Source organism: Notamacropus eugenii, chromosome 3 (assembly GCF_028372415.1).
Source record: "Notamacropus eugenii isolate mMacEug1 chromosome 3, mMacEug1.pri_v2, whole genome shotgun sequence".
NCBI classification, from domain to species: domain Eukaryota; kingdom Metazoa; phylum Chordata; class Mammalia; order Diprotodontia; family Macropodidae; genus Notamacropus; species Notamacropus eugenii.
Window position 1 is genome coordinate 326,868,527 of NC_092874.1, and position 25,203 is coordinate 326,893,729.

At 36.6% G+C, this 25,203-nt stretch overlaps 1 protein-coding gene across 1 annotated transcript; it reads left to right on the plus strand.

The window, feature by feature from the left end:
• The first annotated feature begins 2,347 nt into the window (after window positions 1-2,347).
• Window positions 2,348-12,205, plus strand: LOC140531600 (cryptic protein-like). The gene is given in 7 exon segments (XM_072650446.1): window positions 2,348-2,370; window positions 2,613-2,662; window positions 2,767-2,943; window positions 3,767-3,872; window positions 3,958-4,067; window positions 11,898-11,968; window positions 11,970-12,205. Coding segments are annotated over 7 exon segments (693 nt in total). The 3' UTR covers window positions 12,126-12,205.
• Window positions 12,206-25,203: the final 12,998 nt, after the last annotated feature.

The window sequence follows — 25,203 nt, forward strand, 5'->3', positions numbered from 1 at the left end:
CTGTGCACTACTCCACTTAGCTACCCTACTCATGTTACTTATACTCATGTTACAGATAAAAAAACTGAGGGCACATATAAAAAACTAGATGACTACCAGTCAGAGATGTCACAAAATTAGATTGGAGGTTGGACTAAATGACTTAGAGAAGTCCCTTCCAACTCTATATTATGATTGAAGGCCTAGTTCACAAGAACCTTGCAAAGAATTATCGGTCATTATAGCTCAAAAAACTATGTTCCTAACAAAGGTGCTTAGAAGGTTCTCATTATTTTAGCATGCTTTTAGCAATAATTTTGGCATGCCATAGATTTTAAAGATCTTTTTAAAGCACAAAGAGCTTGAATTTGACACTTAGAAGTTTTACTTTATTTGGGGGTTAATTCTGCTGAGTTCTTCAGTCAGTAAAACAACAAAGGAAGGCCACCGCACTCCTCAGGGATTCAAGCCCAAGGCCACAAGAGAAACAAGTTCAGTGAATAATACTGCCTTGCATTTGTATAGGGATTCTTACTTTCCAATGAGCTCTGAAGTACTTGGGTTCATTTCACTCTTCACATCTTCACTAAAATCCTGGGAGGTGGGATTGGAGACCCTTTTGTTAGATTGTTTTTAACAACAAATACCTTTTAAAATTCTTAACTTCATTCTTCTACTTGACTCCTATACAGAGTAGGAGCCAAGTAGAAGAATGAATAAAGAGATAAAAGAATTGTACTGGAATGCACCATCTTCCCTTTCAAGCATAAGAATATTATACTTATAGGCAGAAAAATAGAGATATATGTAGATTGGTAACTATATATATATATATTTTAAAGAACTATACTTCACTGGAGTATACAAGAACTAAGGGTGTGCTAGTAAATGTCTAACAAGCAGCTCTCTGGAAAAAAAATTTACTAGATGCATTTTAAAGTTTAATCTGCATTAACACTTCTCCACTTTCTTAGACAATTAACAAAACAATAAATCAAGTCCTGATGTGTAGCATTTGACAGTTTCTGAAGAGTTAATGCTCACATCGAACATTTAATAATCAATAGAGCTGACTCAAGCACACCTCTGACTACAGAACTAAGGAAATAGCTTTGTCACACCGCTCCTTCTAAATTGTACTACTTCTATCAGGAGAATACAAACTCACAAATCTTATTTTAGTGATATTGATGGGAAGATCAAAAGCTGTTAATACAAAACTATATGTGTAGACACACACACAAAACTTAAATTTAGGAGTTAACTTTTGCTTGAAGCAACATTTTCTTTTCTTTTTTTAGTCTTTTCAGAAAAAAATTAAACCCACAGAAATGTTTGCCAATACAAAATATGCAACAAGTAAGTCATTCTACATTCCTCTAATAAATTCTAATGACTATTTCACCATTATTATTTTAGGGGTAGCTTAAAAAGCTTACCACACTTATAACACTTCAAGATTACCAAAGCATCTTCCTCACTATAATGAAAGATAAGCAATTCAAATATTATCATTTTGCAAAGGAGAAAAATGGTGTCTACGAGGTGAAGTTATTTCCCTAAGCCATTTCAAGTCTAGCCCTCACCAAACAGCTTCTTTCCTATGTGTGTATGTTTTTAAGAATGCTCATTGCCAATTTTTCCTTCTTTTTAAGAGCTTAGTTTTGCTTAGTGTTTTTTGACTTGTTAGTACAGTCTTCAAGAATTTTCTTTGCCAGCTTTTTCTTTCTTTTCTTAAAAAGAAACAGCATTTGTCAGTGTTGCCTGACTTGTTAATACCGTATATTTAATTTTTTTTCCGTTGCCAATTTTTATTTTTCTTAAATGAAGAATTTAGTATTGCTTTGTATCATCTGACATTAATACCATATGTTTAAATTTTTCCTTTGTCAGTTTTTATTTTCTTTTTTAAAAATAAAGAATTTAGTATTGTTTAGTGTTGTCTGACTTGCAAAAACTGTGTGTGAAAAGGCTAAACATGGGTGGGCCTATGAGATATTTGCCCCACCTCCAGTAAGCTTTGTGTGGTTTTGGGGGAGGGAGATGGACAGTGATGATCACTGCCTGTCAGACTCAGCACCTCATCTAAAGGACTGAAAGCTGCAGACTTAGGGATGAGCCAACCTATATCTTTATGGTGCAGGCAGAATTTCTTGGGTGCCAATAGATTTTCCATGTATTTCTGGACACATAAGTTTCACAGTCTGGAGTAAAGAAGATGCCTTCATTTGCAAAAACAGCTTGAGGCTGAGAAACCTTTGGAAACTTCACCTTGGAAACAAATTCCAGGCAGCTAACTGAAAAGAGAGGCAGAGGCTGTGGCAGAAACAGAGAGAATCACGCCCTTTCTAGCTGTGGCCTTGAGAAAATGGCCTGGATATATCATGTCAGGTAAGGACAGATGTCATGTAGACCTTGGGGATGCTAAAAGGAACACAAGAATAAGTTGTACAATGAGTCTTCCTCCTAATTAATAAAAATGCCTTTTTTTCTTCTCTCATAAACTTTTTAATGAATTTTTAAGATAATTCAATATTAATCAGTCTATAAATGATAATATGGCCTAAATATATTGTCTTTGAAAAACAGATTTTTTAAAATCTCATTTAAAAAAAGTTTTCTTATATTTTCAGGCTTCTTTTCATCATCACTTTGGTCTTACAAATCCTCCACTTGGCAAATGGTAAGAAGCAACCTACTGATCATTTCTTATGGTTTTTATTACACATCTTGAAAATATTTGCCTTTCCCTGTCATCATTCATTTCTCTGACTTTGCAAAAAAAAGGTTTGGATCAAAAAGAGAAATCCAAAAGCAACGGAGGAGAACACATCCATACAACAACAGCCCAAAAGCAACAGCCCCCGAATACTTCGAATATCATCAGTGAGCTGAACAGGACTTCTGACAGCCCCAAACAGCTCCATTCTGGGCCATTTATACCTTTTATTGGATTTAGAGATGGTAAGAAACAGTGCAACACAAGAAGTTGGGTCTGTTTTAAGAGGAAACGGTAGAACCTGAAGAGAAAGTTCAAATACTCAAACAGCACCAAGACTGAAAAGGAGCTTTAATGGAAGCATTGCCCAATCTGTAGCCTTAATTATTCAACCTACTTTTAAAAGAAAAATGACTTTAGCAATTCCTGGGCAAAACTTGTCATTTGCTATTAAAAGAGTGTTTTCAGCCTGCCAGGCTAGTCTCTGCGATTAAAATGTAATTAAAACAAACAACTACAAGAAGGATAATGGCAGATTCCGGCTCCTCTTATCACACACTTTCAAGTGAAAGATTGGGCTGTAATCAGTTATAAACTTCAAACTGATGGACGGAGGGAAACCTTTCCTCTCTCTCTTTCTCATTTTTTTTCCTAATGGGTTTGGCCAATTAAAATACTTGTGTGGTCTCTGCTAGGAAACTCTTGTTTAATGACGATTGTAGGAACTGAAATCACAACTAGTTTTTGTTTTGTGTTGTTTTTTTCAATAGAGATTGTATACTCAAATGTTTTTCCTTTTGAATTGTCAGGATTCCCTTTTTGACTAGCCCGGGTGGGTCGTTAATAGATTGTTTTTAATCCCTATGTAAACAAACTAGGCTTAACTGAGCAAACAAGTTTAACAGGCAGCTAATTTTATTGCCCTTTGGGACAATAACATTGGACATCTTTCAGATCCCTTAGCAACTTAGGAGGGGGAGAAAGGGAAGGTGTAGGTGAGAGGGGGTAAAAGGGTTTGGAAGTGTGCTTATTTACTAGACAAGATCATTGGCGACTGTATCCTCACAGGTACCAAACACTGCTGTCAAAATGGAGGGACCTGTGTCCTGGGCAGTTTTTGCGTCTGTCCAATGTACTTTGTTGGGCGACACTGTGAACATGATGAACGAAAAAGGTAAGAAAGTAATTTATATCTTCTCAGCTAAAGAGAAACTGGATTTTTCTGTCCCCAAATAAATCCCTGACTTTGTCATTCACAGCAACTGTGGTGTCTTTGCCCATGGAGACTGGGTCTACAAGGGCTGCTACCTCTGTAGGTGTATTTACGGGAAACTTCACTGTTTCAGAGACCCAACATTAAACAACTGTGGTAAGAACTTTTTTTAAAAGTGATGATCTGCATACAAATACTCAATATGGGAAGTATTCATGCTACATTTAGACATGTTAATTAGGTACTTAGTTGTTGTCTAGGAGGCTAATGAATCTTTGCAAATAGCAGGATGAACTTTTTTTTAATTTCAATTTAATAAAAAAACCAAATACTTATTATCCCCGTTTTGCAGATACTGAAACTGAAGTTTAGAGAAAATGACTTGACCATGATCACATAGCTAGTAATTGTGGGAGACAAGACCTGAAGCCAGGTTCCTCCTGATTTTCATTGTAGTATGCTTTTCTGTGGGTACCACATAGGCTCTACCTCTTCCAAGGTATATTGTATAGACACATTTGGGGGTCTTGGGGGAGTTAAATCAAAGATCTTGAGCTGGGAAGGACCTGATAGGCCAACTACTCCAACTTCTTTACAGATGAGGAAACTGAAACCAAGGGAGTTTAAATGACCTTGAGGTAGGATTTAAACCTAAGCTTATTAATGCCAGAGCCAGCGTCCTGTCTATTGTCCTCTGCTGCAGTCTCACAATCCTGCCCCAAACATCCTCAAATTGAGATCCCAGAAGACAGACTACAAGTACTAAATATTTTGACATAGAAAATAAGTAAATGTTATAATATTTGCCTTGCTAAGAAATTAAAAGGGGCAGTTAGGTGGTACAATGAGTAGAGTACTGGGCCTGGAGTCAGGAAGAGTCATCCTCCTGAGTTCAAATCTATCCTCAGTCACTTACTAGCTGTGTGACCTGGGTAAGTCACTTAACTCTATTTGCCTCAGTTTCCTCATCTGTAAAATGACCTAGAGAAGGAAGTGGCAACCCAATCCAGTATCTTTGCCAAAACAAAACAAAACAAAACAAAACAAAACAAAACCCAATTGAAGTCACGAGTCAGATATGACTGAAACAACTGAACAATAAAAAAATTAAAATACATCCTATTATATTGACAGGTAGCACGATACAGATTGTTGAGAGCTAATCTCTGATATATACTGATTGTATAACACTGGCCATGGAGTCATTTATGTTCTAGCTAGGTTTTTCAGTCCTCTAAGACTAATTTGCAGGGAAAGTGCAGACCTGCTTTGCTAGGAGTTTTCATATGCCAATGAAATCACAGGTTTTGTCACCACGTTCTACTAGGAGCTTGTCGAGGAGAACTCTCCCCTCCCCTACAATTAAAGGGGAGATGTGAACTTCTTGAGAATTGAATGAGCCATCCTTTTGTGAGCTATCAGAGGCCACAGAGATATGGAATGCTAACAGAACTTACCATTTTCATTATCTTTATTTTCTGATGTTTTATTGCTTTTTTTTAATGATTACCATCTCTTCCCAATATCACCCTTGCCCCTAATAAAACATTTCCCTGGAACAAAAAAGTGCATTTCAGAAAAAGAAATTTGCACATTGACCATGTCACCATCTCTCTTTTATCCAAAGGAGGAAGGTCCATTTCAGGATCAGATTTCTGCGAGCAAGAATAGACATTGTTTTGATAAGAATTCTAATATCTTTTAATTTTGTGTCACTTTACATGGATCATTGTAAATGCCAATCTCTTGAGTCTACTCTCTTCTCTCTGCAAATTCATTAACATCTTTCCACCCCATATTTCTCTGAATTCCTCAAAATAATTTTTACAGCATAATAGCCGCAAAGAGCAAAGCATACTGGGTAATCCATCAGAGGACCTTGGGTCAAGTCTGGTTCCTTTTTTACATCATAGACACTTTTCTGTATTCTCCCTTAGAACAGACAATTGTAGCAATTGCCAAATAGGATAGGCAAGCACAGCATAAAGGAAAGCGCCATGGACATGAAGTTGGGAGATTTGGATTCAAGGATATCGTTATAGATCTAGACAATGGACCTCAGAGGCCATCTAGCAAACCTCCTAATTTTACAGATGTGGACTGAGTCCTAGGAAAGTTAAGGAATTTATTGGGGATCACAGAGATCAGAAGGAACTAGGTGACACAGTGGATAAAGGAATGGACTTGGAGTAAGGAAGATCTGAGTTCAAATCTAGACTCAGGTTACCTGTATGATCCTGCACAAGTCACTTTACTATTTGCTTAAGCTTTCTCATTTGTACATTGGAGCTAATAACAGCATGTACCACCCATGGTTTTTTTGTAATTTTTTTTAAAGTGTCTCGCAAACCTTGTTCTTTATTGTTGAATCATTTCAATTCTTTTTGACACTTTGTGACCCCATTTGAGGTTTTCTTGGCAAAGATGCTGAAATGGTTTGCCATTTCCTTCTCCAAATCATTTACTGTTGAGGAAACTGAGGCAAACAGAGTTAAGTGACTTGCTCAGGGTCACACAGCTAGTAAGTATCTGAGGCCATATTTGAACTCAGGAAGACTCATCTTCCTAATTCCAGGCCCTGCACTCTATCCACATCACCACCTAGCTGCCCTTAAAAGAGCTATATAAATACTAGCTATTATAATAAGCTGTGTTCAAATGAGGTATTCTGAATTCTAGAATCAATATTCTTTCCTTGACCCTATCATTTGTTATATGTGTGGCTGTGTGTAAGTCACCAAACTTCAAAGCTTCAGCTACTTTTCTTATCTTGAAAATGGGTGGAATAAGAGTTGAACATTCTACCTCTCAATGTCTTATGAAGAAAGCGTGAGTATTTTTATGAAGAAAAAAGCACTTTAATATACTGTCATCATCAACATATCACAATGACAAATTATTTACCATCTATATGTAAGTATATGTGTGTGCGTATGTGTGTGTATGTCACAGACACACAGATACACACACATATATATGTATATATATATATTTAGGTACATCAGTATGAAAACATAGACCATTTCAGATATTTAAGTGCTTGTATCTAAACTGAAATTTGTAGAAATATGAAACAGAATAAAAGAAAAGAATACTGATCTGGAGTTAAGAAGTCATAAGGTCATAACCTGGTACTTGATAGCTATGTGGCTATGGGCAAATAATTTAATCTAGATTCTAGAAACACAGCATGACACGATAGAAAAAATCCAGGGATTAGGAGTCACAGGACTTGGATATGACCAGTTTACTTACCCCTGTGACCTTGAGCCAGTCATTTGCATCTGTTGAGTTTCTCTTTCTCAAACGTGGGCAAACCACCACCCACAGACCACACTTGGTCTTCTCCTTGTTTTCCTACGGCTCTCAAGATGAGAGTGTTTTGTTCTGTTTTTTTTTTACATTTTTAAACAAGTGCCATACAAAAATATCTGTTTGAGTCACAGTTTGCTGACCCCTGGACAAGAGAATATCTGAGGTCTCTTTTACTTCATAAATATAGAGTCCTATCTTTCTGACAACTCCTCAGTTTTCTTTGCTGAATCCTCATTCATGTCATGCCCCCTAACTGTGGACCTATCCTAAGGCACTAACCTGATTTTTTTCCTTTTTATATGCTTTCTTGGTGACCTTATCAGCTTTCATGGGGTCAATTACTACTTCGGTGCTAACGATTTTCTATATCCTGGCCTAGTGTCTCCTGAGCTCCAGTTGTACCACGAGCTGTCTTGGATATCCTAAACAGAACTTGTTATCTTTCCCCCAACATTTAATGCTTTTCCAAACTTTCCTATTCCATTATGGGCACCACCTTAGTTTGAGTCACCCAGGCCCCAAGTCTCAGTGTCATCCTTTACTCTTCACTCTCACTCACTCCATATATTCAGTCAGTTTCCAAGTCTTTTGCTTTCTACCTCCATAAAATTGGGGCAACTAGATGTTGAAGTGAATAGAGCCCCGGGCTTGGGTCATGATAGATCTAAGCTCAAACCTGACCTCTGACACTTACTAGTTGTATTACCCTGGGTAAGTCACTTAACCTGTTTGCCTCAGTTTTCTCATCTGTAAAAGGAGGATAATGATAGCATCTCTACCTCCCAGTGTTGTTATAAGAATCAGATGAGACAATATTTGCAAATTGCTTAGCATAGTACCTGATACACTAAACACTATTAAATGCTAGCTATTGTTACATATATACATATACATACATATACACACATATACATACATACATACATACATATATAGGTATATATACAAATACATAGATATAGATATATATCCTTCTCTTCAACCACGTGGCTGCCATTTTCAATTCAAAGATATATCACTTCTCACCTAAAATACTACAATGGCTTGCTACTTAGTCTCCTTGTATAGATAGAATCTCTCCTTATTTCAATCCCTCCTCCAAAGTGATTTTCTTAAAGTACATATTTGGCCATGTTTTTCCCTTACTCCAGTGATTTCCTATAATTTAAATGGTTTTCAATAGCTTAAAAGTCAAAATGTTGAACCGTGGACTCTAGAGTAGAATGAGACAAAGGACTATGAGATAATCTTATATGTACAAAATACCTGGCTGGCAATCCTTATTTTATAGCATCAAATATATATATTCCTTCTTGCCATTTAAACCCCTTCACAACCTAGCCTTGTCCTACCTTCTTAGGCATGGAAAAGTCCAGCTGTGACTCCCTTTCTGCATATGCTGCCTTCCAGACAAACTGACCTTCTGATTTGTTCCCATATGCAATATCCTTTTTCCCTCCTCTGTACCTTTGCATTGCATTGCTCGATCCCCATGCCTGGAATGCAGTCCCTCCTTACCTCTGCCTTTTAGAATTCCCAACTTCCTTGAAAACTTAGTTCAAGTGCCTCCTTTTATTTTTTTTGTTAACTAATTAACTTACTTTTAGTTTTCAACATTCACTTCCATAAGACTATGAGTTCTAAATTTTTTCCCCTTCCCTCCCCACTCCCCAAGATGATGTATGCAATCTGGTATAGACACTACATAGACATTCATATTAAACACTTTTTCACATTAGTCATGTTGTGAAAGAAGAATCAGAACAAAAGGGGAAAAACCACAAGAGAAAACAGCATGCTTCCATTTTCATTCAGACTCCATAGTTCTTTCTCTGGATATGGATAGCATTTTCCATCATGAGTCTTTTGGAGTTGTCTCAGTTGCATTGCTATAAAGTATAGTTGTATTACTATATTACTATATAGTATATAGTTGTATACTATAAAGTATAATAGTCTAGTTGCATTACTATAAAGAGCTAAGTCTATCAAAGTTAATCATCACACAATGTTGGATACAATGTTCTCCAGGTTCTGCTCACTTCACCCAGTATCAGTTTATGTAACTCTTTCCAGGTTTTCTGCAGTCTACCTGATCATCTTTTCTTATAGAACAATAATATTCCATTACATTCATATACTACAGTTTATTCAGCCATTTCCCAATTGATAGGTATCGTTTCAATTTCCAGTTCTCAGCCACCATAAAAAGAGCTGCTGTAAATATTTTTGTACATGTAAGACCTTTTCTCTTTTTAATGACCTCTTTGGGATACAGATCTAGAAGCAGTATTACTGGCTCAAAGGGTATGCACAGTTTAATATCCCTAGTTCCAAATTGCTCTCCAAAATGATTGGATCAGTTCACAACTTCACCAGCCATGCATTAGTGTTCCAATTTTCTTAAATCTTCTCCAACAGTTATCATTTTCCTGTTTTGTCATGCTAGCCAATCTGATAGGTATGATATGGTACTTCAGAGTTGTTTTGATTTGCTTTTCTCTGACCAATAGTGATTTTGAGCATTTTTTCATATGACTATACTGAAAACTATCTGTTCATATCTTTTAACCATTTATCAATTGGGGAATGACTTGTATTCTTGTAAATTTGACTCAGTTCTCTATATATTGAGAAAGGAAGCCTTTATCAAAAACACTGGTTGTAAAAACTCTTTCCCAGATTTCTGCTTTCCTTCTAATTTTGGTTTCATTGATTTTGTTTGTGCAAAAACTTTTCAATTTAATGTAGTCAAAATTCATTTTGCATTTCATATCTCTTGCTTGGTCATAAATTCTTCTGTTTTCTGTAAATCTGACAGATAAACTGTCCCTTGCTCTCCTAGTTTGCTTATATTATCAGTCTTTATATCTAAATTGGGCTTCCTTTTATATAAAGCCTTCCCTGATCCCCTCACTGCTAGGGCCTTCACTTCCAAATTATTTATTATCAATTTTCTATGTACATGCTGCATATATCTATAACACTAGATTATAATCTCCTTTACATATATATTGTCAACCCAGTGTAGTGAATAGAGAGAGTTAACCTTGAAACTAACCTCTATATATGTGTGAGGCAGCAGGTAACACAGTGGAAAGAGTGCTGGGTGTGCAGTCAGGGAGACCTAAATTCAAATCCAGCCTCAGACCTTTACTAACTGTGCAACCCTGTGCACATCACTTAACATCTGCCTCAGTTTCCTTAATTGTAAAATGGAGATAATAACGGCACCTCCCTCCCAGGGTTGTGAGGATCAAATGAGATGATATTTGGAAAGCATTTAGCAGAGTGTTTGGCACATAATAGGTGCTTAATAAATGCTTTTTCAGTTGATTGATTCATTTTTTCATCCTTATTGATGGAAATTATGGAGACTGATCAGCTATGGCTCCACATCACTTTGTGATTTCTAGCAAATATTCTCCTAAGTCTTTTCCCAGAGGAAAATGAGAATAATAGTATCTGTTCCCAGTCTACCTGCCTTAAAAACAGGTTGCTAATATCTATTTCAGTATTCATCTCATTTTATTCTTTAGGAGTAAAAATGAGGATTGCCAGCCAGGTATTTTGTATATGTGAGATTGTCTCACGGTCCGTTACCCCATAGTCCAGAGTGCTGCATTTTCAACTTGGGACCATAGAAGGAAGTATTTGTAATAATATATCTCTATTTATGGTTCTGCCAGAGTAGCATCTAATAAATTACCTGGACCTTGTATTCTTAAGATTTAAATCCTACAACCATGGTCATGGCAGCCAGAAGTAAATATTTGTTTTGTCCTGGCAAGGCTGGCAGGTGATCCCTGGTTCTCTAGAAAAGGACTGCTAATGCCCACCTCGTCCCTTCTAGTTCCCTGCCTGGCTTAATAAAACTGCCTCTCCTTACAGGAATGTATATTGAATTTATTCATGGTCCCACTTTGAACTTTGGGGAGATAAATACTCCCTGAAAACATTCTTTATTCCTTTTAATAACTGTGTCACCGACGGCTCAATGACCTGGAGTGAGTTCCCCATCATTCTCCATCTGGATTTTCTCTCCTTAGGAGTGGGAGGAATGTGACTTGTTAAATCTTTCAAGTCAATAATGCAACACTTTTTTTCTCTCTCTTTAAGCTCTCACGGCCCCACTTTAATCTCATTACCTTTATCTCAAGTGAAAAGAATATTAATGTTATTCAGGGAACCCCCCACCTTGGTTGCTCCTAGCAAACTCTGCAGGCTTTTTTCTTTTCAGGTTTACATAATGTGCTTCTTCCTCTTTGTGCCAGTTGTTAGTTTGAAGGAGGAAGTCAAGTCTCTGACCCGCCCCTGACCCTCTCCAACCTTCCCTCCCCAGCCCCAGGGTAAAGAACCAGTTGACTTTCTTTCCCCGGTATCTTTGTCCGGGTGCTGTGTTTACTTTGATTATGCTGAGATTTACAGAGTCAGGGTCCTTCCAGTGCTATCAGTTGCTTCTTAAATGATCTTCTGTGGGCTCCATTCACAGCTCTTTTTTCAGAGAATAGTCTTTGATTGGCTTCCCCAGCTGATAACCCTTAACTTCTAGAGTAAGGGGGGAAAATTCCCATTTCAAAGTCTGCTGAAAACATTTCATATTTCATTTCCTTTTAAAGGAAGGACTCACCAATTTTATCTCTTCTACTCTCTGAATAATTTTTTTTCCAGACCTGAAAGAAGAATTTATCCAGTTATACTCTAAAGGATCAAGATTACAATATACCCTGTATTTCCTCCTTCCCTTTCCTTGCTTTCTCCTGCAATGGATCCTTCTGCAGACGACTTCATCTTTGGTCCCGTGGAGATGAATGGAAAGAGGTTTTATCAGACAAGAAGCACCTTTCTTTGACTTTGGGGGGGATTTGCCCTTTTATCCTTTATCTTAACAAGGAGTAAGAATTCCCCTCCCCTTCTGCCACGACAATACTTTACTTTTTATATTTTGTTACTTCAAGTGGAAAAGCTTAAAGCTTATTGTAAATCATAACTTATTATTTGTTTCAGAGTTATACGGAGGTGGTAAGTGAATAGTTTATTATTATTTTTAATAAACCACAACTTATTTGAAAAAGGCCTCTCTCTCCTTTAAACCTTATGGTTAGGTATTGGACATGTCAGAGAGTACAAAGGTTTCACTTGAAATGTATTAAAATAAAAACAACTAAGGACATCTACCCCCAAATCTCTTAAGGTGTAAAACCAATAACCCCTATTTCTACAGCTTTTGTTATCATTTTTTTTTTTTGCTCAACAAAACCCTTTGAAGTAGGGAATACAAGCATTGTTCCCATTTTACTAATGAGGAAAAACTCTGAGAGGTTTAAGCAACTTGCACACAATCCCACAGGACTTCTAAGAAAGGATCCCAGTAAGTCAGTGCAAGTCCAGTATGTGTGGAGACCTTGGACATTCCTTCTGAACTTGGAATAAAAGGACTTGGTTTCATGTCTCCACTCTATTACTTACAAACTGTGCAAGTTAGCCGTTGGGTCTCATTTTTCTTATCTATAAGATGAAGATAATATTCTTTAAGATTATAGATCTGCAATGTAAAAGGACCTCTGAGGTCCAGAAGTTTTTATCATGAGCCTCTTTGGAAGTCTAGTAAATCAATAAACTGCTTCTAGGAATATTTTTTAAAAATCATAATTGAAGTAAATGCTAAATTTTAGCTTATAAGTTAGTGAAAATAAAGATGTATTTTTTCCTCATCCAAGTCCATGGTCCCCGTAAAATCTGTCTAAATAAAAGAGGTAAAAAACTCTTGATCTAGTCCAGACCTTTTAACAGATAGGAAGCAAATCAATGCCATGTCCAATATGCATCTTAAACTCAATATATCCAAAAACTGACTCCTTTCCCCAAAAACTATCCTCTTCCCTACTTTCCCTATTATAGTTGGCAGCTAGCTAGGTGGTACTGTAGAAAGAATGCTGGACCTCGAGTTGTGAAGACCTGAATTCAAATCCAAGCTCAGATACTTATTACTGCGTCATGTAACCTCTGATTGCCTCAATTTTCTCATCTATAAAATGGGGATAATAATATACTCCTACGTCCCAAGGTAGTTATGGGGATTAATTGAGTTAATACTTGTGAAGTACCTCATATAATGCATAGTAAGTGCTCAAAATTCAGCCCAAATCCCACCTTCCAAAGGAAGCCTTTCCAAAGCCAGTTCTCCCCTCCCCACAATTACCTGCACTTTTCCATTTAAAATTTACCTTTAGCCCTCTACTCTGTAAATATCTTCTATATACTAGTTATATTCCCTCTTTAGAATGGAAGTTCCTCAAGGACAGGAATGATGATTTTCTTTTTCTCTGTACCTCCAGTTATTAATGTTTAATAAATATTTTTTGATGAAGAGGTAAAAGAACCAGTATTCAAACCCACTGAAATATCCAATTCCAAGGCTTCCACACTTTCTAGTATGCCACACTGCCTATCTTAATTACTTTTACCTCCAGGGGGTCATTGCACTGTTGGAATTTGGAAAGGGAGTTACTTCACCTGGCGAGCCTTCGCTGATATCTCAGATCAACACAAAATAGAAAGTCAAAGGTGAAAATGGTCCCTACCACATAGGAGCTTACATTCTTTTGGGAGTGATGTGAATACAATTGCCCACAGATAAGTAATACTAGATAATTCCAACGGGAAGAGACCTTTAAAAATTAGGAGGATCAAGAAAGGTTTTCTATAGGAAATGCCAGGTGAGCAAAGTCTAGAAGACTTCAGGATTTGCAGGAAGGGAACAATATCCTTGGATTCTTGTCTTAACATTTTATTTTTATATTTTGTATCTCTAGTATCTAACAGAGTCTGGTGTAATAAATCCACATAAAAAGTAGGAATAAATGAATGAATGAACTTGACATTATAGGAAGCCCGAAAGTTAAGAACCTTCTTTTCCCCAACTGCAGATTTTGCCCAGCCTGACGATACATTCTCATAGACTGTGCCATGTGCTTCCCAGTAGAAGTTCCCCATCCCCCACCAATGGGATCAATGCTTTTCTAAAGCTTTGTGAAAGTTACCTTAATGGAATGGAGAGAGAGAGCAAAACAGGAGGGAAGAATTGTGATGTTCAAAATGATTAAAGGGAATGTTGCAAAATTACAAAGAACAAGTGTGGTCTCAAGGAGGGAATATTAAAAGCACCCCCTCCCACCCCTGTAGGTCCATGGATGTGGAACATTGTGTATATATATTCTTCTACTGCGCATTAATAAATTTTGTTGATTTTTTTCTTATTCTTTTTCCTTAAAAATATTCTTTGTCACATAGGATGTCTCTCTGTGAGTCAGAAGAGGGAAGTACTGGGAGATATTTGGATGAAGTAAAAACAAAGATAGCTATAAAATTGTTTTAAGTAAAAATAACTAGTACTCATATAGTCCTTTATCATTTAAAAAGTGTTTTATGTATGTTAATTCATTTGATCTTTATAACAAGCCAGGGAGGTAGGTGCTATTATTATTCCCATTTTACAGATGAGGAAATTGAGGCATAATTCTTAAATAGCTTAAATAATAATGCCTAGCATCACATAGATTAGACGTATGGGAGGCAGGATTCAAATTCAGGTCTATCTGATGCCATATCCTTTACTCTATCCATTGCACCACTTAGTTTTAACAAAAAAATTATAATTTTATCTGTTTTACCCAAAATTTGGTTTTTATTTGTAAAATGAGGGGAAAAAAAATTTTATCCTGGGTCATTCATGTCATGTAGCAACATAATTCAAACTAATTAGTAATTAATTTAAAAAGCTTTGAGATTCTGAATCCTGCATGACTTTTGAATTGAAGAGGAAAAAAAAAAATCAAACCTAAGTTTATATATCAGGGAAAACAAAAATTAGGTTTCTATTGACCCTAAAGCAAAAGATGCTCATTTTGATTTCTATGCGTAGGGTAAATGGATGAAAATGCCAGGAAGAATTTTATGTAGGGGAAATATCATTGTTTCCGACTCTGACCAAAGTGATCTCTCATCATCTAGAGCTACAGACATCTAAAGATTCCCCCCCAAAAAGTTAGAAGTTTCTTACAATGAGTACTTGAGTTTGAAAAAAAATATTTTCCAGGTGTATCTGTTCTTAGTAGAAAATATACAATCAATATCAAGATAGTCTCAATTTTGAAAGTGTACCCATTGAGTACATTCTCCAATGACAGTTGATTATACTACTTTTTAAAATCCAATATACACCCCATAAATGAAGCCAAGAGGTAATAATGCAGAGCACTGAATGCAGTCAGAAGAAAGAGCTTTAAACCCCACTTCTGGTAGTTACCAGCTTTTTGACCATGAACAAATACCCCTTAAGCTTCTGTAAAGTAGGGATTAATATCATCTGCTTCATGTATCTTGTACTGTAAGGATGAAATGAAATAATATACATAAAGCATTGTATAAATGTTAAAGCACTAAATAGATGTCATCTGTTATCAACTAATATCTAATATCATGAACTTTAAATTGAATATATGCCCCATAAGTGAAGAGGAAAAGAAAAAAATAAAGTGGGAGAAGGAGAGGAAACTTGGCAGCAAATTTTTCTGACAAAGGTATCATCTCCAATACATATACGGAAATTCAAATTCAAATTTATAAGAGCTATTATTCCTGAACTGATGGATGGTCTAAGCATATAAACACATAGTTCTCAAGGCAAGAAATGTAGGCCAAACTACGCTATTGGTGGCTGAGGAATGGGGTGAGAGGGATGCCCTAAATCACTAATTAGAGAAATGCAAATTAAAGCAATTCTGAGATTCTACTTTATACCCATCAGAGTAGTGGAGATGACAAAAAGGGAAAATGATAAATGATGTGAGACTGTGAGAAAATAGGCACATTAATGTCCTGTTGTGGACCTGGGAATGGATACAACCCTTCTGGAAAGCAATTTGAAATTATATACACAATTGTACTTAGATTCATGCCCTTTGATCGCACTGCAAAACCTATATTCAAACATAATCAAAGGGGAAAAGGTCCCTTATGTACAAAAATATGTATGGAAGCTGAACGCCTTGAACAGAGTCCTGGACTTGGAATCAAGAAGCTCTTACTAACCTCAAATTATGGGCAGGTCACTTAACTTGTCTGAGATTCAAGCATTTCTCTAAGACTTACCTGCTTATGCCTATTGAAAAGAATTCAGTTGTTGAAGTTGCATTAGTAGAAAGAATTCCCACAGGGAAAATATTTGAAATATTGCCTTATTACTCATTTAAATAGCATAGCAGATACAATAAGAGCATATTGATACTTAATATGAATTCAATAGCCCATAACAATCTGGCTCAAGTCTAACTTTCAAGATTTATTTCATATTATTCCCGACTGTTACTTTTGTCTACTAAAGACCTCCTTCCTAGTCACTTAACTCTCTAACTGTTGCTACTATGTCTTTCCATTGGCTATCCCCCATGACTGAAGGTACCCCTCGACTTAACAGCCCCAATTTCCTTCAAGGATCACTCAATTCATGTGTCATATCCTTTGGAAGGTCTTCTCTGTTTTCCTATTTATCAGTGCTTTCTTCCAACTCAATAACTGTCTATATGCGTGTGTATATGTATGTCTATGTATATGCATTTACATGTGTTTGTGTGTGTGTGTGTGTGTGTGTGTGTGTGTGTGTATTACAGCTTACTAAACAATTAGCTTAAATCTGCACTAAAATTTTTAGGATACCCTGGACTTTTCTTTCTGTGGGTTGCATCTCCCACTGGAACGTAAGTAAACTCCTTAAGGCAGAAGCTGTTTTTCATTTCGTCTTTATATCCACACTAACTAGCACAATGCCTTGCCCATAGCAGGTGATGAATAAATAAGTATTTATTGGATTGTCATACATAAAGGAAGCCATGCTAAATAAACCTAGAAAGGTACAGTGGGTTGGAGACAGGTTGTTAAATGTTAGAGGTATTTCTTGTATGTAACATATGAAAGTGCTAATAACATATAGAAACATTATCAAACGAGATGAGGCATGAGAAAGCCAATATACCAATGAAATTGTTACTTTGAGATCTGTGAAAGCTGCATCCCATACAAATTGTTAGGAAAGAGTTTGGCACGTGCATAAACATTCATTAAAAAAAAATAGAAATGAAACGTGAATCAAAAAAATATTCACCTTCAATTACTTGTCGGGGTAAGTATCCTATCCATCTACAGCTGTGAGGAAAATAGATAAAACGAACTCTCTCCTACCCCAAACTCGGAATGGATCCCAGCTCTTACTTCAAGTAGACCATCCTTCTAACAAACCAATTACAGGCTCTGTTTTTTCAGAATATTTTATTATAAATAATGTTTGCTTCCCGGCTTTGTGCTAACCCGTTTTATTGGCTGCTCGGTCAACTGTGGCGTAACCTAACAAACTGGGCATTGTTATTGCCACAAGTTCATTCACTCTTCATGGGTGCACTCTTTCTTTCACAGAGAAAGGAGAGGAGGGTGAAGGAGAAATGTGTATCAACTGTATTGTGGCTCCCTGGAACACTGAGTCTTTTCACTCTACCCATTTACCTCAGAATCTAGTCAAATGGTTGCCTTGTATGTGACCAGATCATCCTGGACATATCTATCTATAGCCTCTCTTTCTTCTTCCATCAGACACATTAAATGTCATCTTCCTCTTTCCTAAAGGCATTCCAAAACAAAATCTTAAATCTAATTCTCATTTCAGGTATGCAGTTATTCCATATTATTGGAAGGCTTGTACCTTTTCTAACAGTTCTTGTTTTTACAGTGTTTTATAAAGCATTTAGCACAAATATTGTCTGCATTTTATAGATGAGGAAACTGAGGCTCCAAGATGAATACAGAATCATAGAGTTAGAACTGAAAGCTACCTTAAGAAAGAAACAAACATTTATTAAATGCCTACAGCTTGCCAAGCAGTGTAGTAAACATTTTGTAAACATTATCACTATCTCATATCATGACAATCATGGGAGATAGGTGCTATTATTACCCCCATTTTACAGCTGAGGAAACTGAGGTCCAGAGAAATTAAATGACTCATCCAAGGTCACATATGGAAAGACCAAAATTTGTTCTTAGGTCCTCTTTTACAGAGGATCATGGTGTTTGTGAGCAGACTCTAGCACATTACAGATGAGGAATTACAAAAGGGAATCAGAGAAAAAAAGATGTCATCAAAGAAATATTTGCGATGTGATGGTCAGGTCACATGGCAAGAGAATCACATAACTATTAAATAACCCATGTTCTACACTGGAATATTTGCAATCAAAGATGACCCCCCTAACACATTGGGTAGACTCACCATGTTACACTGATCAGAGGACATGAACAAGATTTGCACCAGATGAGCAAGTGTATAGGGGTTATAGCCTCATTAAGTATAGATTCATTTGAATAAATTGTATTTTATTTCATTCACTTTTATCAACCAACCTGTATAAGATCTCTCAGGGAAATGGTTATTAATATTGCAGAATAGGGAGTGGAGGAAGGGCAGAAGAGAGTATTCAACTACAGAGATTTGGGAAATACAAAAGACCCATGGACAAATTTCAGTACTCTTCCTAACTTCCCACTTAGGTGACTAGAGGGTATAGTGGTTAGGTCTAAAGTTCTGGTATCAACCAAGCTGGGACACTTTGCTCTTGGTCAGAAATGCTAGCTTATATCGCCCATTACAGAACTGATTAAAAAAAAAAAAGGGTTAATCTGATTACTGAATTCTAGGTGTTTTATCATCTTGGCATCTTAAACTCAAGCTGTACAAAATCCCCCAAACTCACTCCTTTTCCAAAATTTTCTATTTTTGCCAAGTGGAACACTATCCTTCCAGTCATCCAGCCTTGAAACATCAGTGTAGTCCTTGACTCTTGACTTTAACTCACTCCATAGAACCAGTAAGATGCCAAATCTGCTTTTTTTGCTTCCTCTTTGCTTTAGGATCAGATTAATTCCTTTACTGTATTTCTTTCCATGGAAATATGGTATTAGGAAATAACATCTGAGTCAACAAAAACAGTTGAGTGGTCTCTTGTTTTAGAAGATGAGGGAAGGCACTTACTTGATATTGAGTGATTTTTTTGATGTAACAATGATTCATTCTTTAAAAAAATATTGAGCAACTATGATGTACATAATGTGCTAAAGGTAATAATATATAAAGAAACAGCTTACATGGCTCTTTACACCCCCACACAGAACCTCAAGAATAAGTTGGGTACAGCTCATACCTAGGGTTTCCTCAAAATGAGGAAATGGAAAAGAACTCTGTACAATAAAAATCAGGTATTAAATAGCTATTTATTTCCTCCAAAAGAAATGCTTAACATGAGAGACTCATGTGTATGTGTTTACAAAGATATAAACAAGCAGTAACAATAACATAATTAGTTATACTCTCCCAATTTGATACTTACAACATCAAAATATCAATCAATAAATTAACAAACATTTCTTAAGTACCTGCTATGTACCAGGCACTGTGCTAAGTGCTAATGATACAAAAAGGCAAAAGATAGTCCCTGCCCTCAAGAAGAATACAATTAAATGGAGACAACATGCAAACAAATATATACAAAGCAAGCCATATACGGGATAGATAGGAATAACTAAAAGAGGGAAAGCATTTGAATTTAGAGGAATTGGGGAAGACTTCCTATAGAAAATGGGATTTTAGTTAGAACTTAAAAGAAATCAGGGAGATCAGTAGTCAGAGTGGAAGAAAGAGAGGATTCAAGGCATGGGAGAAAGCCACAGAAAATTCAGGAGCTGAGAGATGGAGAGTCTTGTTTGTGGAACAGGTAGGAGGCCAACGTCACTGAACGGAAGAATATGTGATGGGTAGTAAGGTGTAAGAAGACTAGAAAGGTGGGAGGAGTCTAGGTTATGAAGGGCTTTAAATGTCAAATAGAGTATTTTGTAATTGCTCCTGAAGGCAATAGGAAACCACTGGAGTTTATCGACTAGGTGGGTCAGACCTGCCCTTTAGGGAAAATCCCTTTAATTGAGAAATCCTCATTGGAGAATAGATTAAAGTAGGGCAAGACCTGAGGTAGACAGACCCATCAGCATCCTATTGCAGTAATTGAGGAGTGAGGTGATGAGGACCTGTACTAGAGTGGTAGCAGTGTCAGAGAAGAGAAGGAGAAGTATTTGGGAGATGTTGCAAAAGTGAAACCAGCAGACCTTGGCAACAGATTAGATATGGGGCATAGAGGGGTGGGGGTAAGAGATAGTGAGGAATCCAGGATGACTTGTGACCTGTGAGCCTGAGGGACTAGGAGAAGGATGGTGTTGCCCTCTACAAAAACAGGGAAGTGGGGAGTAGTTAGGGGGGAAGATAGGATGAGTTCTGTTCTGGACATTTTTGAGTGTAAGATGTCTGCTGGATATCAGTTGGAGATGGGAGATTAGATTGGGGCAGAAAAGATAGATTTGAGAATCATCAACATAGAGATAATAATTAAATCCATGAAGGCTGATGAGATTACCAAATAAAATAGTATAAGGGAAGAAGAGAAGAGTGATCATGACAGAATCTTGAGAGATATTTACAGTTAACCCTGAGGGACAGTTACAGCTTGAGGGCATGATCCAACAAAAGAGACCCAAGAAGAAGGAGGTAGATGAAAACCAGAAAAGAGTCCTAAAAACCTAGAAAAAAAAGAGAGAGTATCAAAGTGGAGCAATCAACAATATCAAAGGTTGCAGATGTTAAAGGAGAATGAGGATTGAGAAAAGGACATTTAGATTTGGCAACTGAGATTATTGGCAACTTTGCAGAAAACAATTTCAATGAAATAATTAGGTCAGAAGCTAGATTCTAAGTCTTTTGGAGAACTGTCAAATTAGTATTTCCCCTTCATGTTGGCTGTGCACTGCCCAAAGAAATCCCTCAAATTTGGCAAGACAAGCCAAAGGTTGGACTAAGCATCATTTTGGTAGTCATGGTCTCTAAGGAGCCCTGAAAGTAACTACCAGAGATGTACCTAAAGTGTAGCCAGCATCACCTGGGAACTTTCCATTCTGACTCCAAGGATATGAATGTTCATCTCAATATCACTATTCAGTCATCTATGCTCAGGAAAGAAACTCAAAACAGAAAATGCAATCAGAGTCCAAAGATGAATGCTCAGCTTACTCACCCCATCTCCGACTGCCAATGTAGAGAGAAGGGTATCGCTTCTTGTATACTCCACATAGCAAGAGATAGAAACACAGAGAAAGAGACAGGAACAGACAGAAAGAGACAGACAGACACACATACACATAGGAGAGAGACAGACAGAGAGAGAGAAAAAAAGTCATTCCCTTTAAGACCCTCTGAGTTGATCACTCTGCCTGGCTTGGTGATTGACCAGTCATCTTGATGTAAACACCTGTTGCTGCCACCAGTGGGACCAAGACATTGTAGCATAATGGATAAAGTGTATTTGACCTCAAAGAGAACTGGACTCAAATCCTATCTCAGGCACTTATTAGTTGTTTGACCCTGGGCAAGTCACTGTCTAACAGCCTTGGTTTCCTTTTCTGTAAAATGAGAAAATTAGATTCAGTGGACTTTATAGTCTGTTCCAGTCTTAAAATCTATTTTCATATGGTCAGCAATATTACACTGTCATTTTAAAGCTCTTAAGTTTTTAAAAGCTTTTTTCTTAAAGTTTCTCCTTAACACTGAGATGTATATGGTTGACCAAAAGCAACCTGGACAGCTCAACACATGCTTCACAGATTGTACTCTGATCCAACCTTGCTCTCAAGTGAATCAGATGCCTTTATGAGCATTGGCAGGAGTACCAACCAATCCCGGACCATGATACACCGTTAATTCTGCTTATTCTAATAAATCTTGTTTATGGATAGCTTTTTTTTCATGTCATATAAAACTTATGAAAATACATTAAGTATCAAACTTATATTTTACTTCCTTAAAACTTCAAGAAGGATTTGTCACTGAAAAACTACTGTAAACCTTTTTTTTTTTAATTTTCTCTTCCCTGGTTCACTGAGTACATAGTATTTTTCTTCTACACTGGGAAAAGGTTTTCTCCTCTTCATTTCTCCTTTTCCTTTCTAGTAATTCTTTTTGTACTACCTGGTAAAACTATAGTAAATAATATGAAAATATTAATATTTTGCTGAGAGAAATGATGAAAATAAAGACTTCCAGAAAATTGTGGAAGATTTATATGAACTAATGCAGAACAAAGTAAGCCAAAGGGAGAGAATAATACATACAATGACAGTGAAAAGGGAAATAACATTGGAAGTTACTCAGTTCAATACAAGGACCAACCTTGTATTGGTTGGTCTCAACTTCAGGGAACTCATGATGAAACATATCTTCTTTCTCTTGGTAGAAAACAGGAGGAGCAAAGCATCTGCTGTTAGCTATGAGTGATATAGTAGATTGGGGGGGATTTTGCTATATGTATTTATTATAAGAGAGGTGTCTGAGGGCATGGGAGGAGGAAGAGTATGTGAAAAAAAATTTTTAACCAGACCTGGGATTTGATTTAGGTAAAGAACTTCTGATAAAAATTCTTAAACTTGAAATCTTATACCCTCAGAGAGCTACCTGGGAAAACTGTGAGATAAGATGATTTACCAGGATCACATAGCTAGTATTCAGAAACAAAACTGAGCTAACTTTTTTTTTGGATTCCCAAAGCTACATCTTAATCCACTATACCATACTGGCTCTCTAATCAGTACCATCTAGATGGTACCATGGACAGAGTGCTGGATCTAGAGTAAAGAAAACTTGAGTTAAAATTTGGCTTCAGAGATCTGGTAGTTGTGTGACTTTGGGCAAATCACTTAACCTCTGTCTGCCTCTGTTTCCTTAACTGTAACGTGAGGATAATAATAAGAGTACACATCTCTCAGGGTTGTTGTGAGGTTCAAATGAGATATTTGCAAAGCACTTAGTTTAGTTACTGGCTCTCATGAATTGATGAATAAATACTTGTTTTCCTCTTTCTCTTTCCACTATGCTATGTTACCTCACTAGGCAAACAGAAATTCTGTCTAAAGAAAACGATCAAGAAAGAATTTTTAAAAAAATAATGCTGTCATTATTTTAATTCACTTTAAGCTTCAATTCATTACCTAACTAGTCCTGGATTTTGTTTTGTTTTTCTTTCATAAAGCCTTCTCTTCTCCCTCTTCATCCCTCAACCACTCTTGTTCAGAAAAAGTGATCTTGCTCATCATATTACATTCTGTCTTAGCTACCCAAGATACAACCCAGCTCAAAGCCAGAGCAAAGACCAGCTGACTGTGAGCTTCCCAGATTTCCAGGCTTCTCTGGCTCAGTGATGATACCTCCTGGATTTGTAGTGAAATATGGAACAAAGGTGCTGTCTCCTACCATCAGGACTTTCAAGTGTTTCTGTGGAGAGCTTGCAGCTCTGGCAATTAGCTACCTGGGGCTCCATTTGAATCTGCTGGCTTTTGCTGCCCTCTTGCCTCTTTTCAAGAGAATAGGCAAGAGACACCATTTTTTTAAGAAAAAAAAAAAACTAGATTAGAATTCTATTCAGATTTTCTAAAAGATTGCTAGCCAGTAGAGTTTAATCAAAGAAATCCTTTGATGGGGAAGGTATTGTTCAACCTGGGTATTAAATGAGTCAATTAAGGAGTTATTCCTTTAATAGGAGCAGTACAAAACCCATGTTCTCAAAAGATCAACAAAATGAACTTGTATTATGTTCAAGGCATTCTGGACTTGCTGTTACTTTTACAGATTCCTCTCCCCCCTTCCCTCATTCCCTCCACTCACTCCTCTTCTCTGCAATTGACATGGAGTTATATTCTATTACCATCCTTCACACTCAAGTGGATGATGGACAAGTACGAAGGAAAATGAAGACAATCATTCACATTATTTTTCCTTTCCTAATATAATAAGATAATCCCTTTTGTGGATGAGCCAGGAGCAACCTCTAAGTCTATTTCTTTTCATATTTTCATAGGATGTCATATCAACAAGTTTTTGTTGTTTTGGTTTTTTTTAGTTCATCACTATTCAAGGCACTGGAAAAGGAGAGGAGAGACATAGATTTATGTAGCATATTTTTAAAAAATTTATTTTATTTTATCATGTACTTCACTAACACCAAAAACCAGGAGCATTTCTACATACCAAAAACAGGTTCAACTTAACTCAGGGCTTTTTCGCTTCTCTGAGACCTTCTCATACTTGTCCAGACTCAAGTTGACTAATTCAACAAGTATATAATCATTTTTAAAATCAGTTTTATTTTACTTTATTGGTTTTTGTTTTTATATCCATTTGTGGACATGACAAACCCTCTGTCCTCCTCTTTTCAAAATTGAACTCTTCCCTTGTAACAAAAAAAATAGTTAATTAAAATGACCAGCTGCAGTGATTTTTGTCTAACAATGAGAATAACATTTTTTCTTCCACATTTCCTGACTCTTCTTTAGCTGATCTATTAAGCCATCATTGATTTTCTTTTTAGTGATTTACAGAGTTATAGTAATTGTGCTTATTGTTCTCCTTGCTCTACTTATTTTATTCTGCTTCAATTCATATAAATCTTCCCATGACTCTTTGAGTTTTTCATATTTGCCAGTTTTTACAACAGATGAAATTCTAGTGAATTCATGTTTCAAAGATTATTCAGTCATTCACCAAAAAAGTAGCCACCGATCACACACACACACACACACACACATGTTTCTTCAATACTGTCCAAAAAATTGCTACAATAACTATTTTGTCATGTATAGGACTGCTGTCTTTGTCTTCAGACTCTTGGGTTATATGGTCGGTAGAGGAATGACTAGAAAGTAATTTTTCTTCAATATTTAAAAGTTGTTTGCTAGAATATTTAAACTAATTCACAGTTCCACTAAACCTATTTTAATATGCTCATCTTCCCATTGTTTTTTCAAACTTGCCTGTTTCTATTACTTATCACTTTTGCTAATC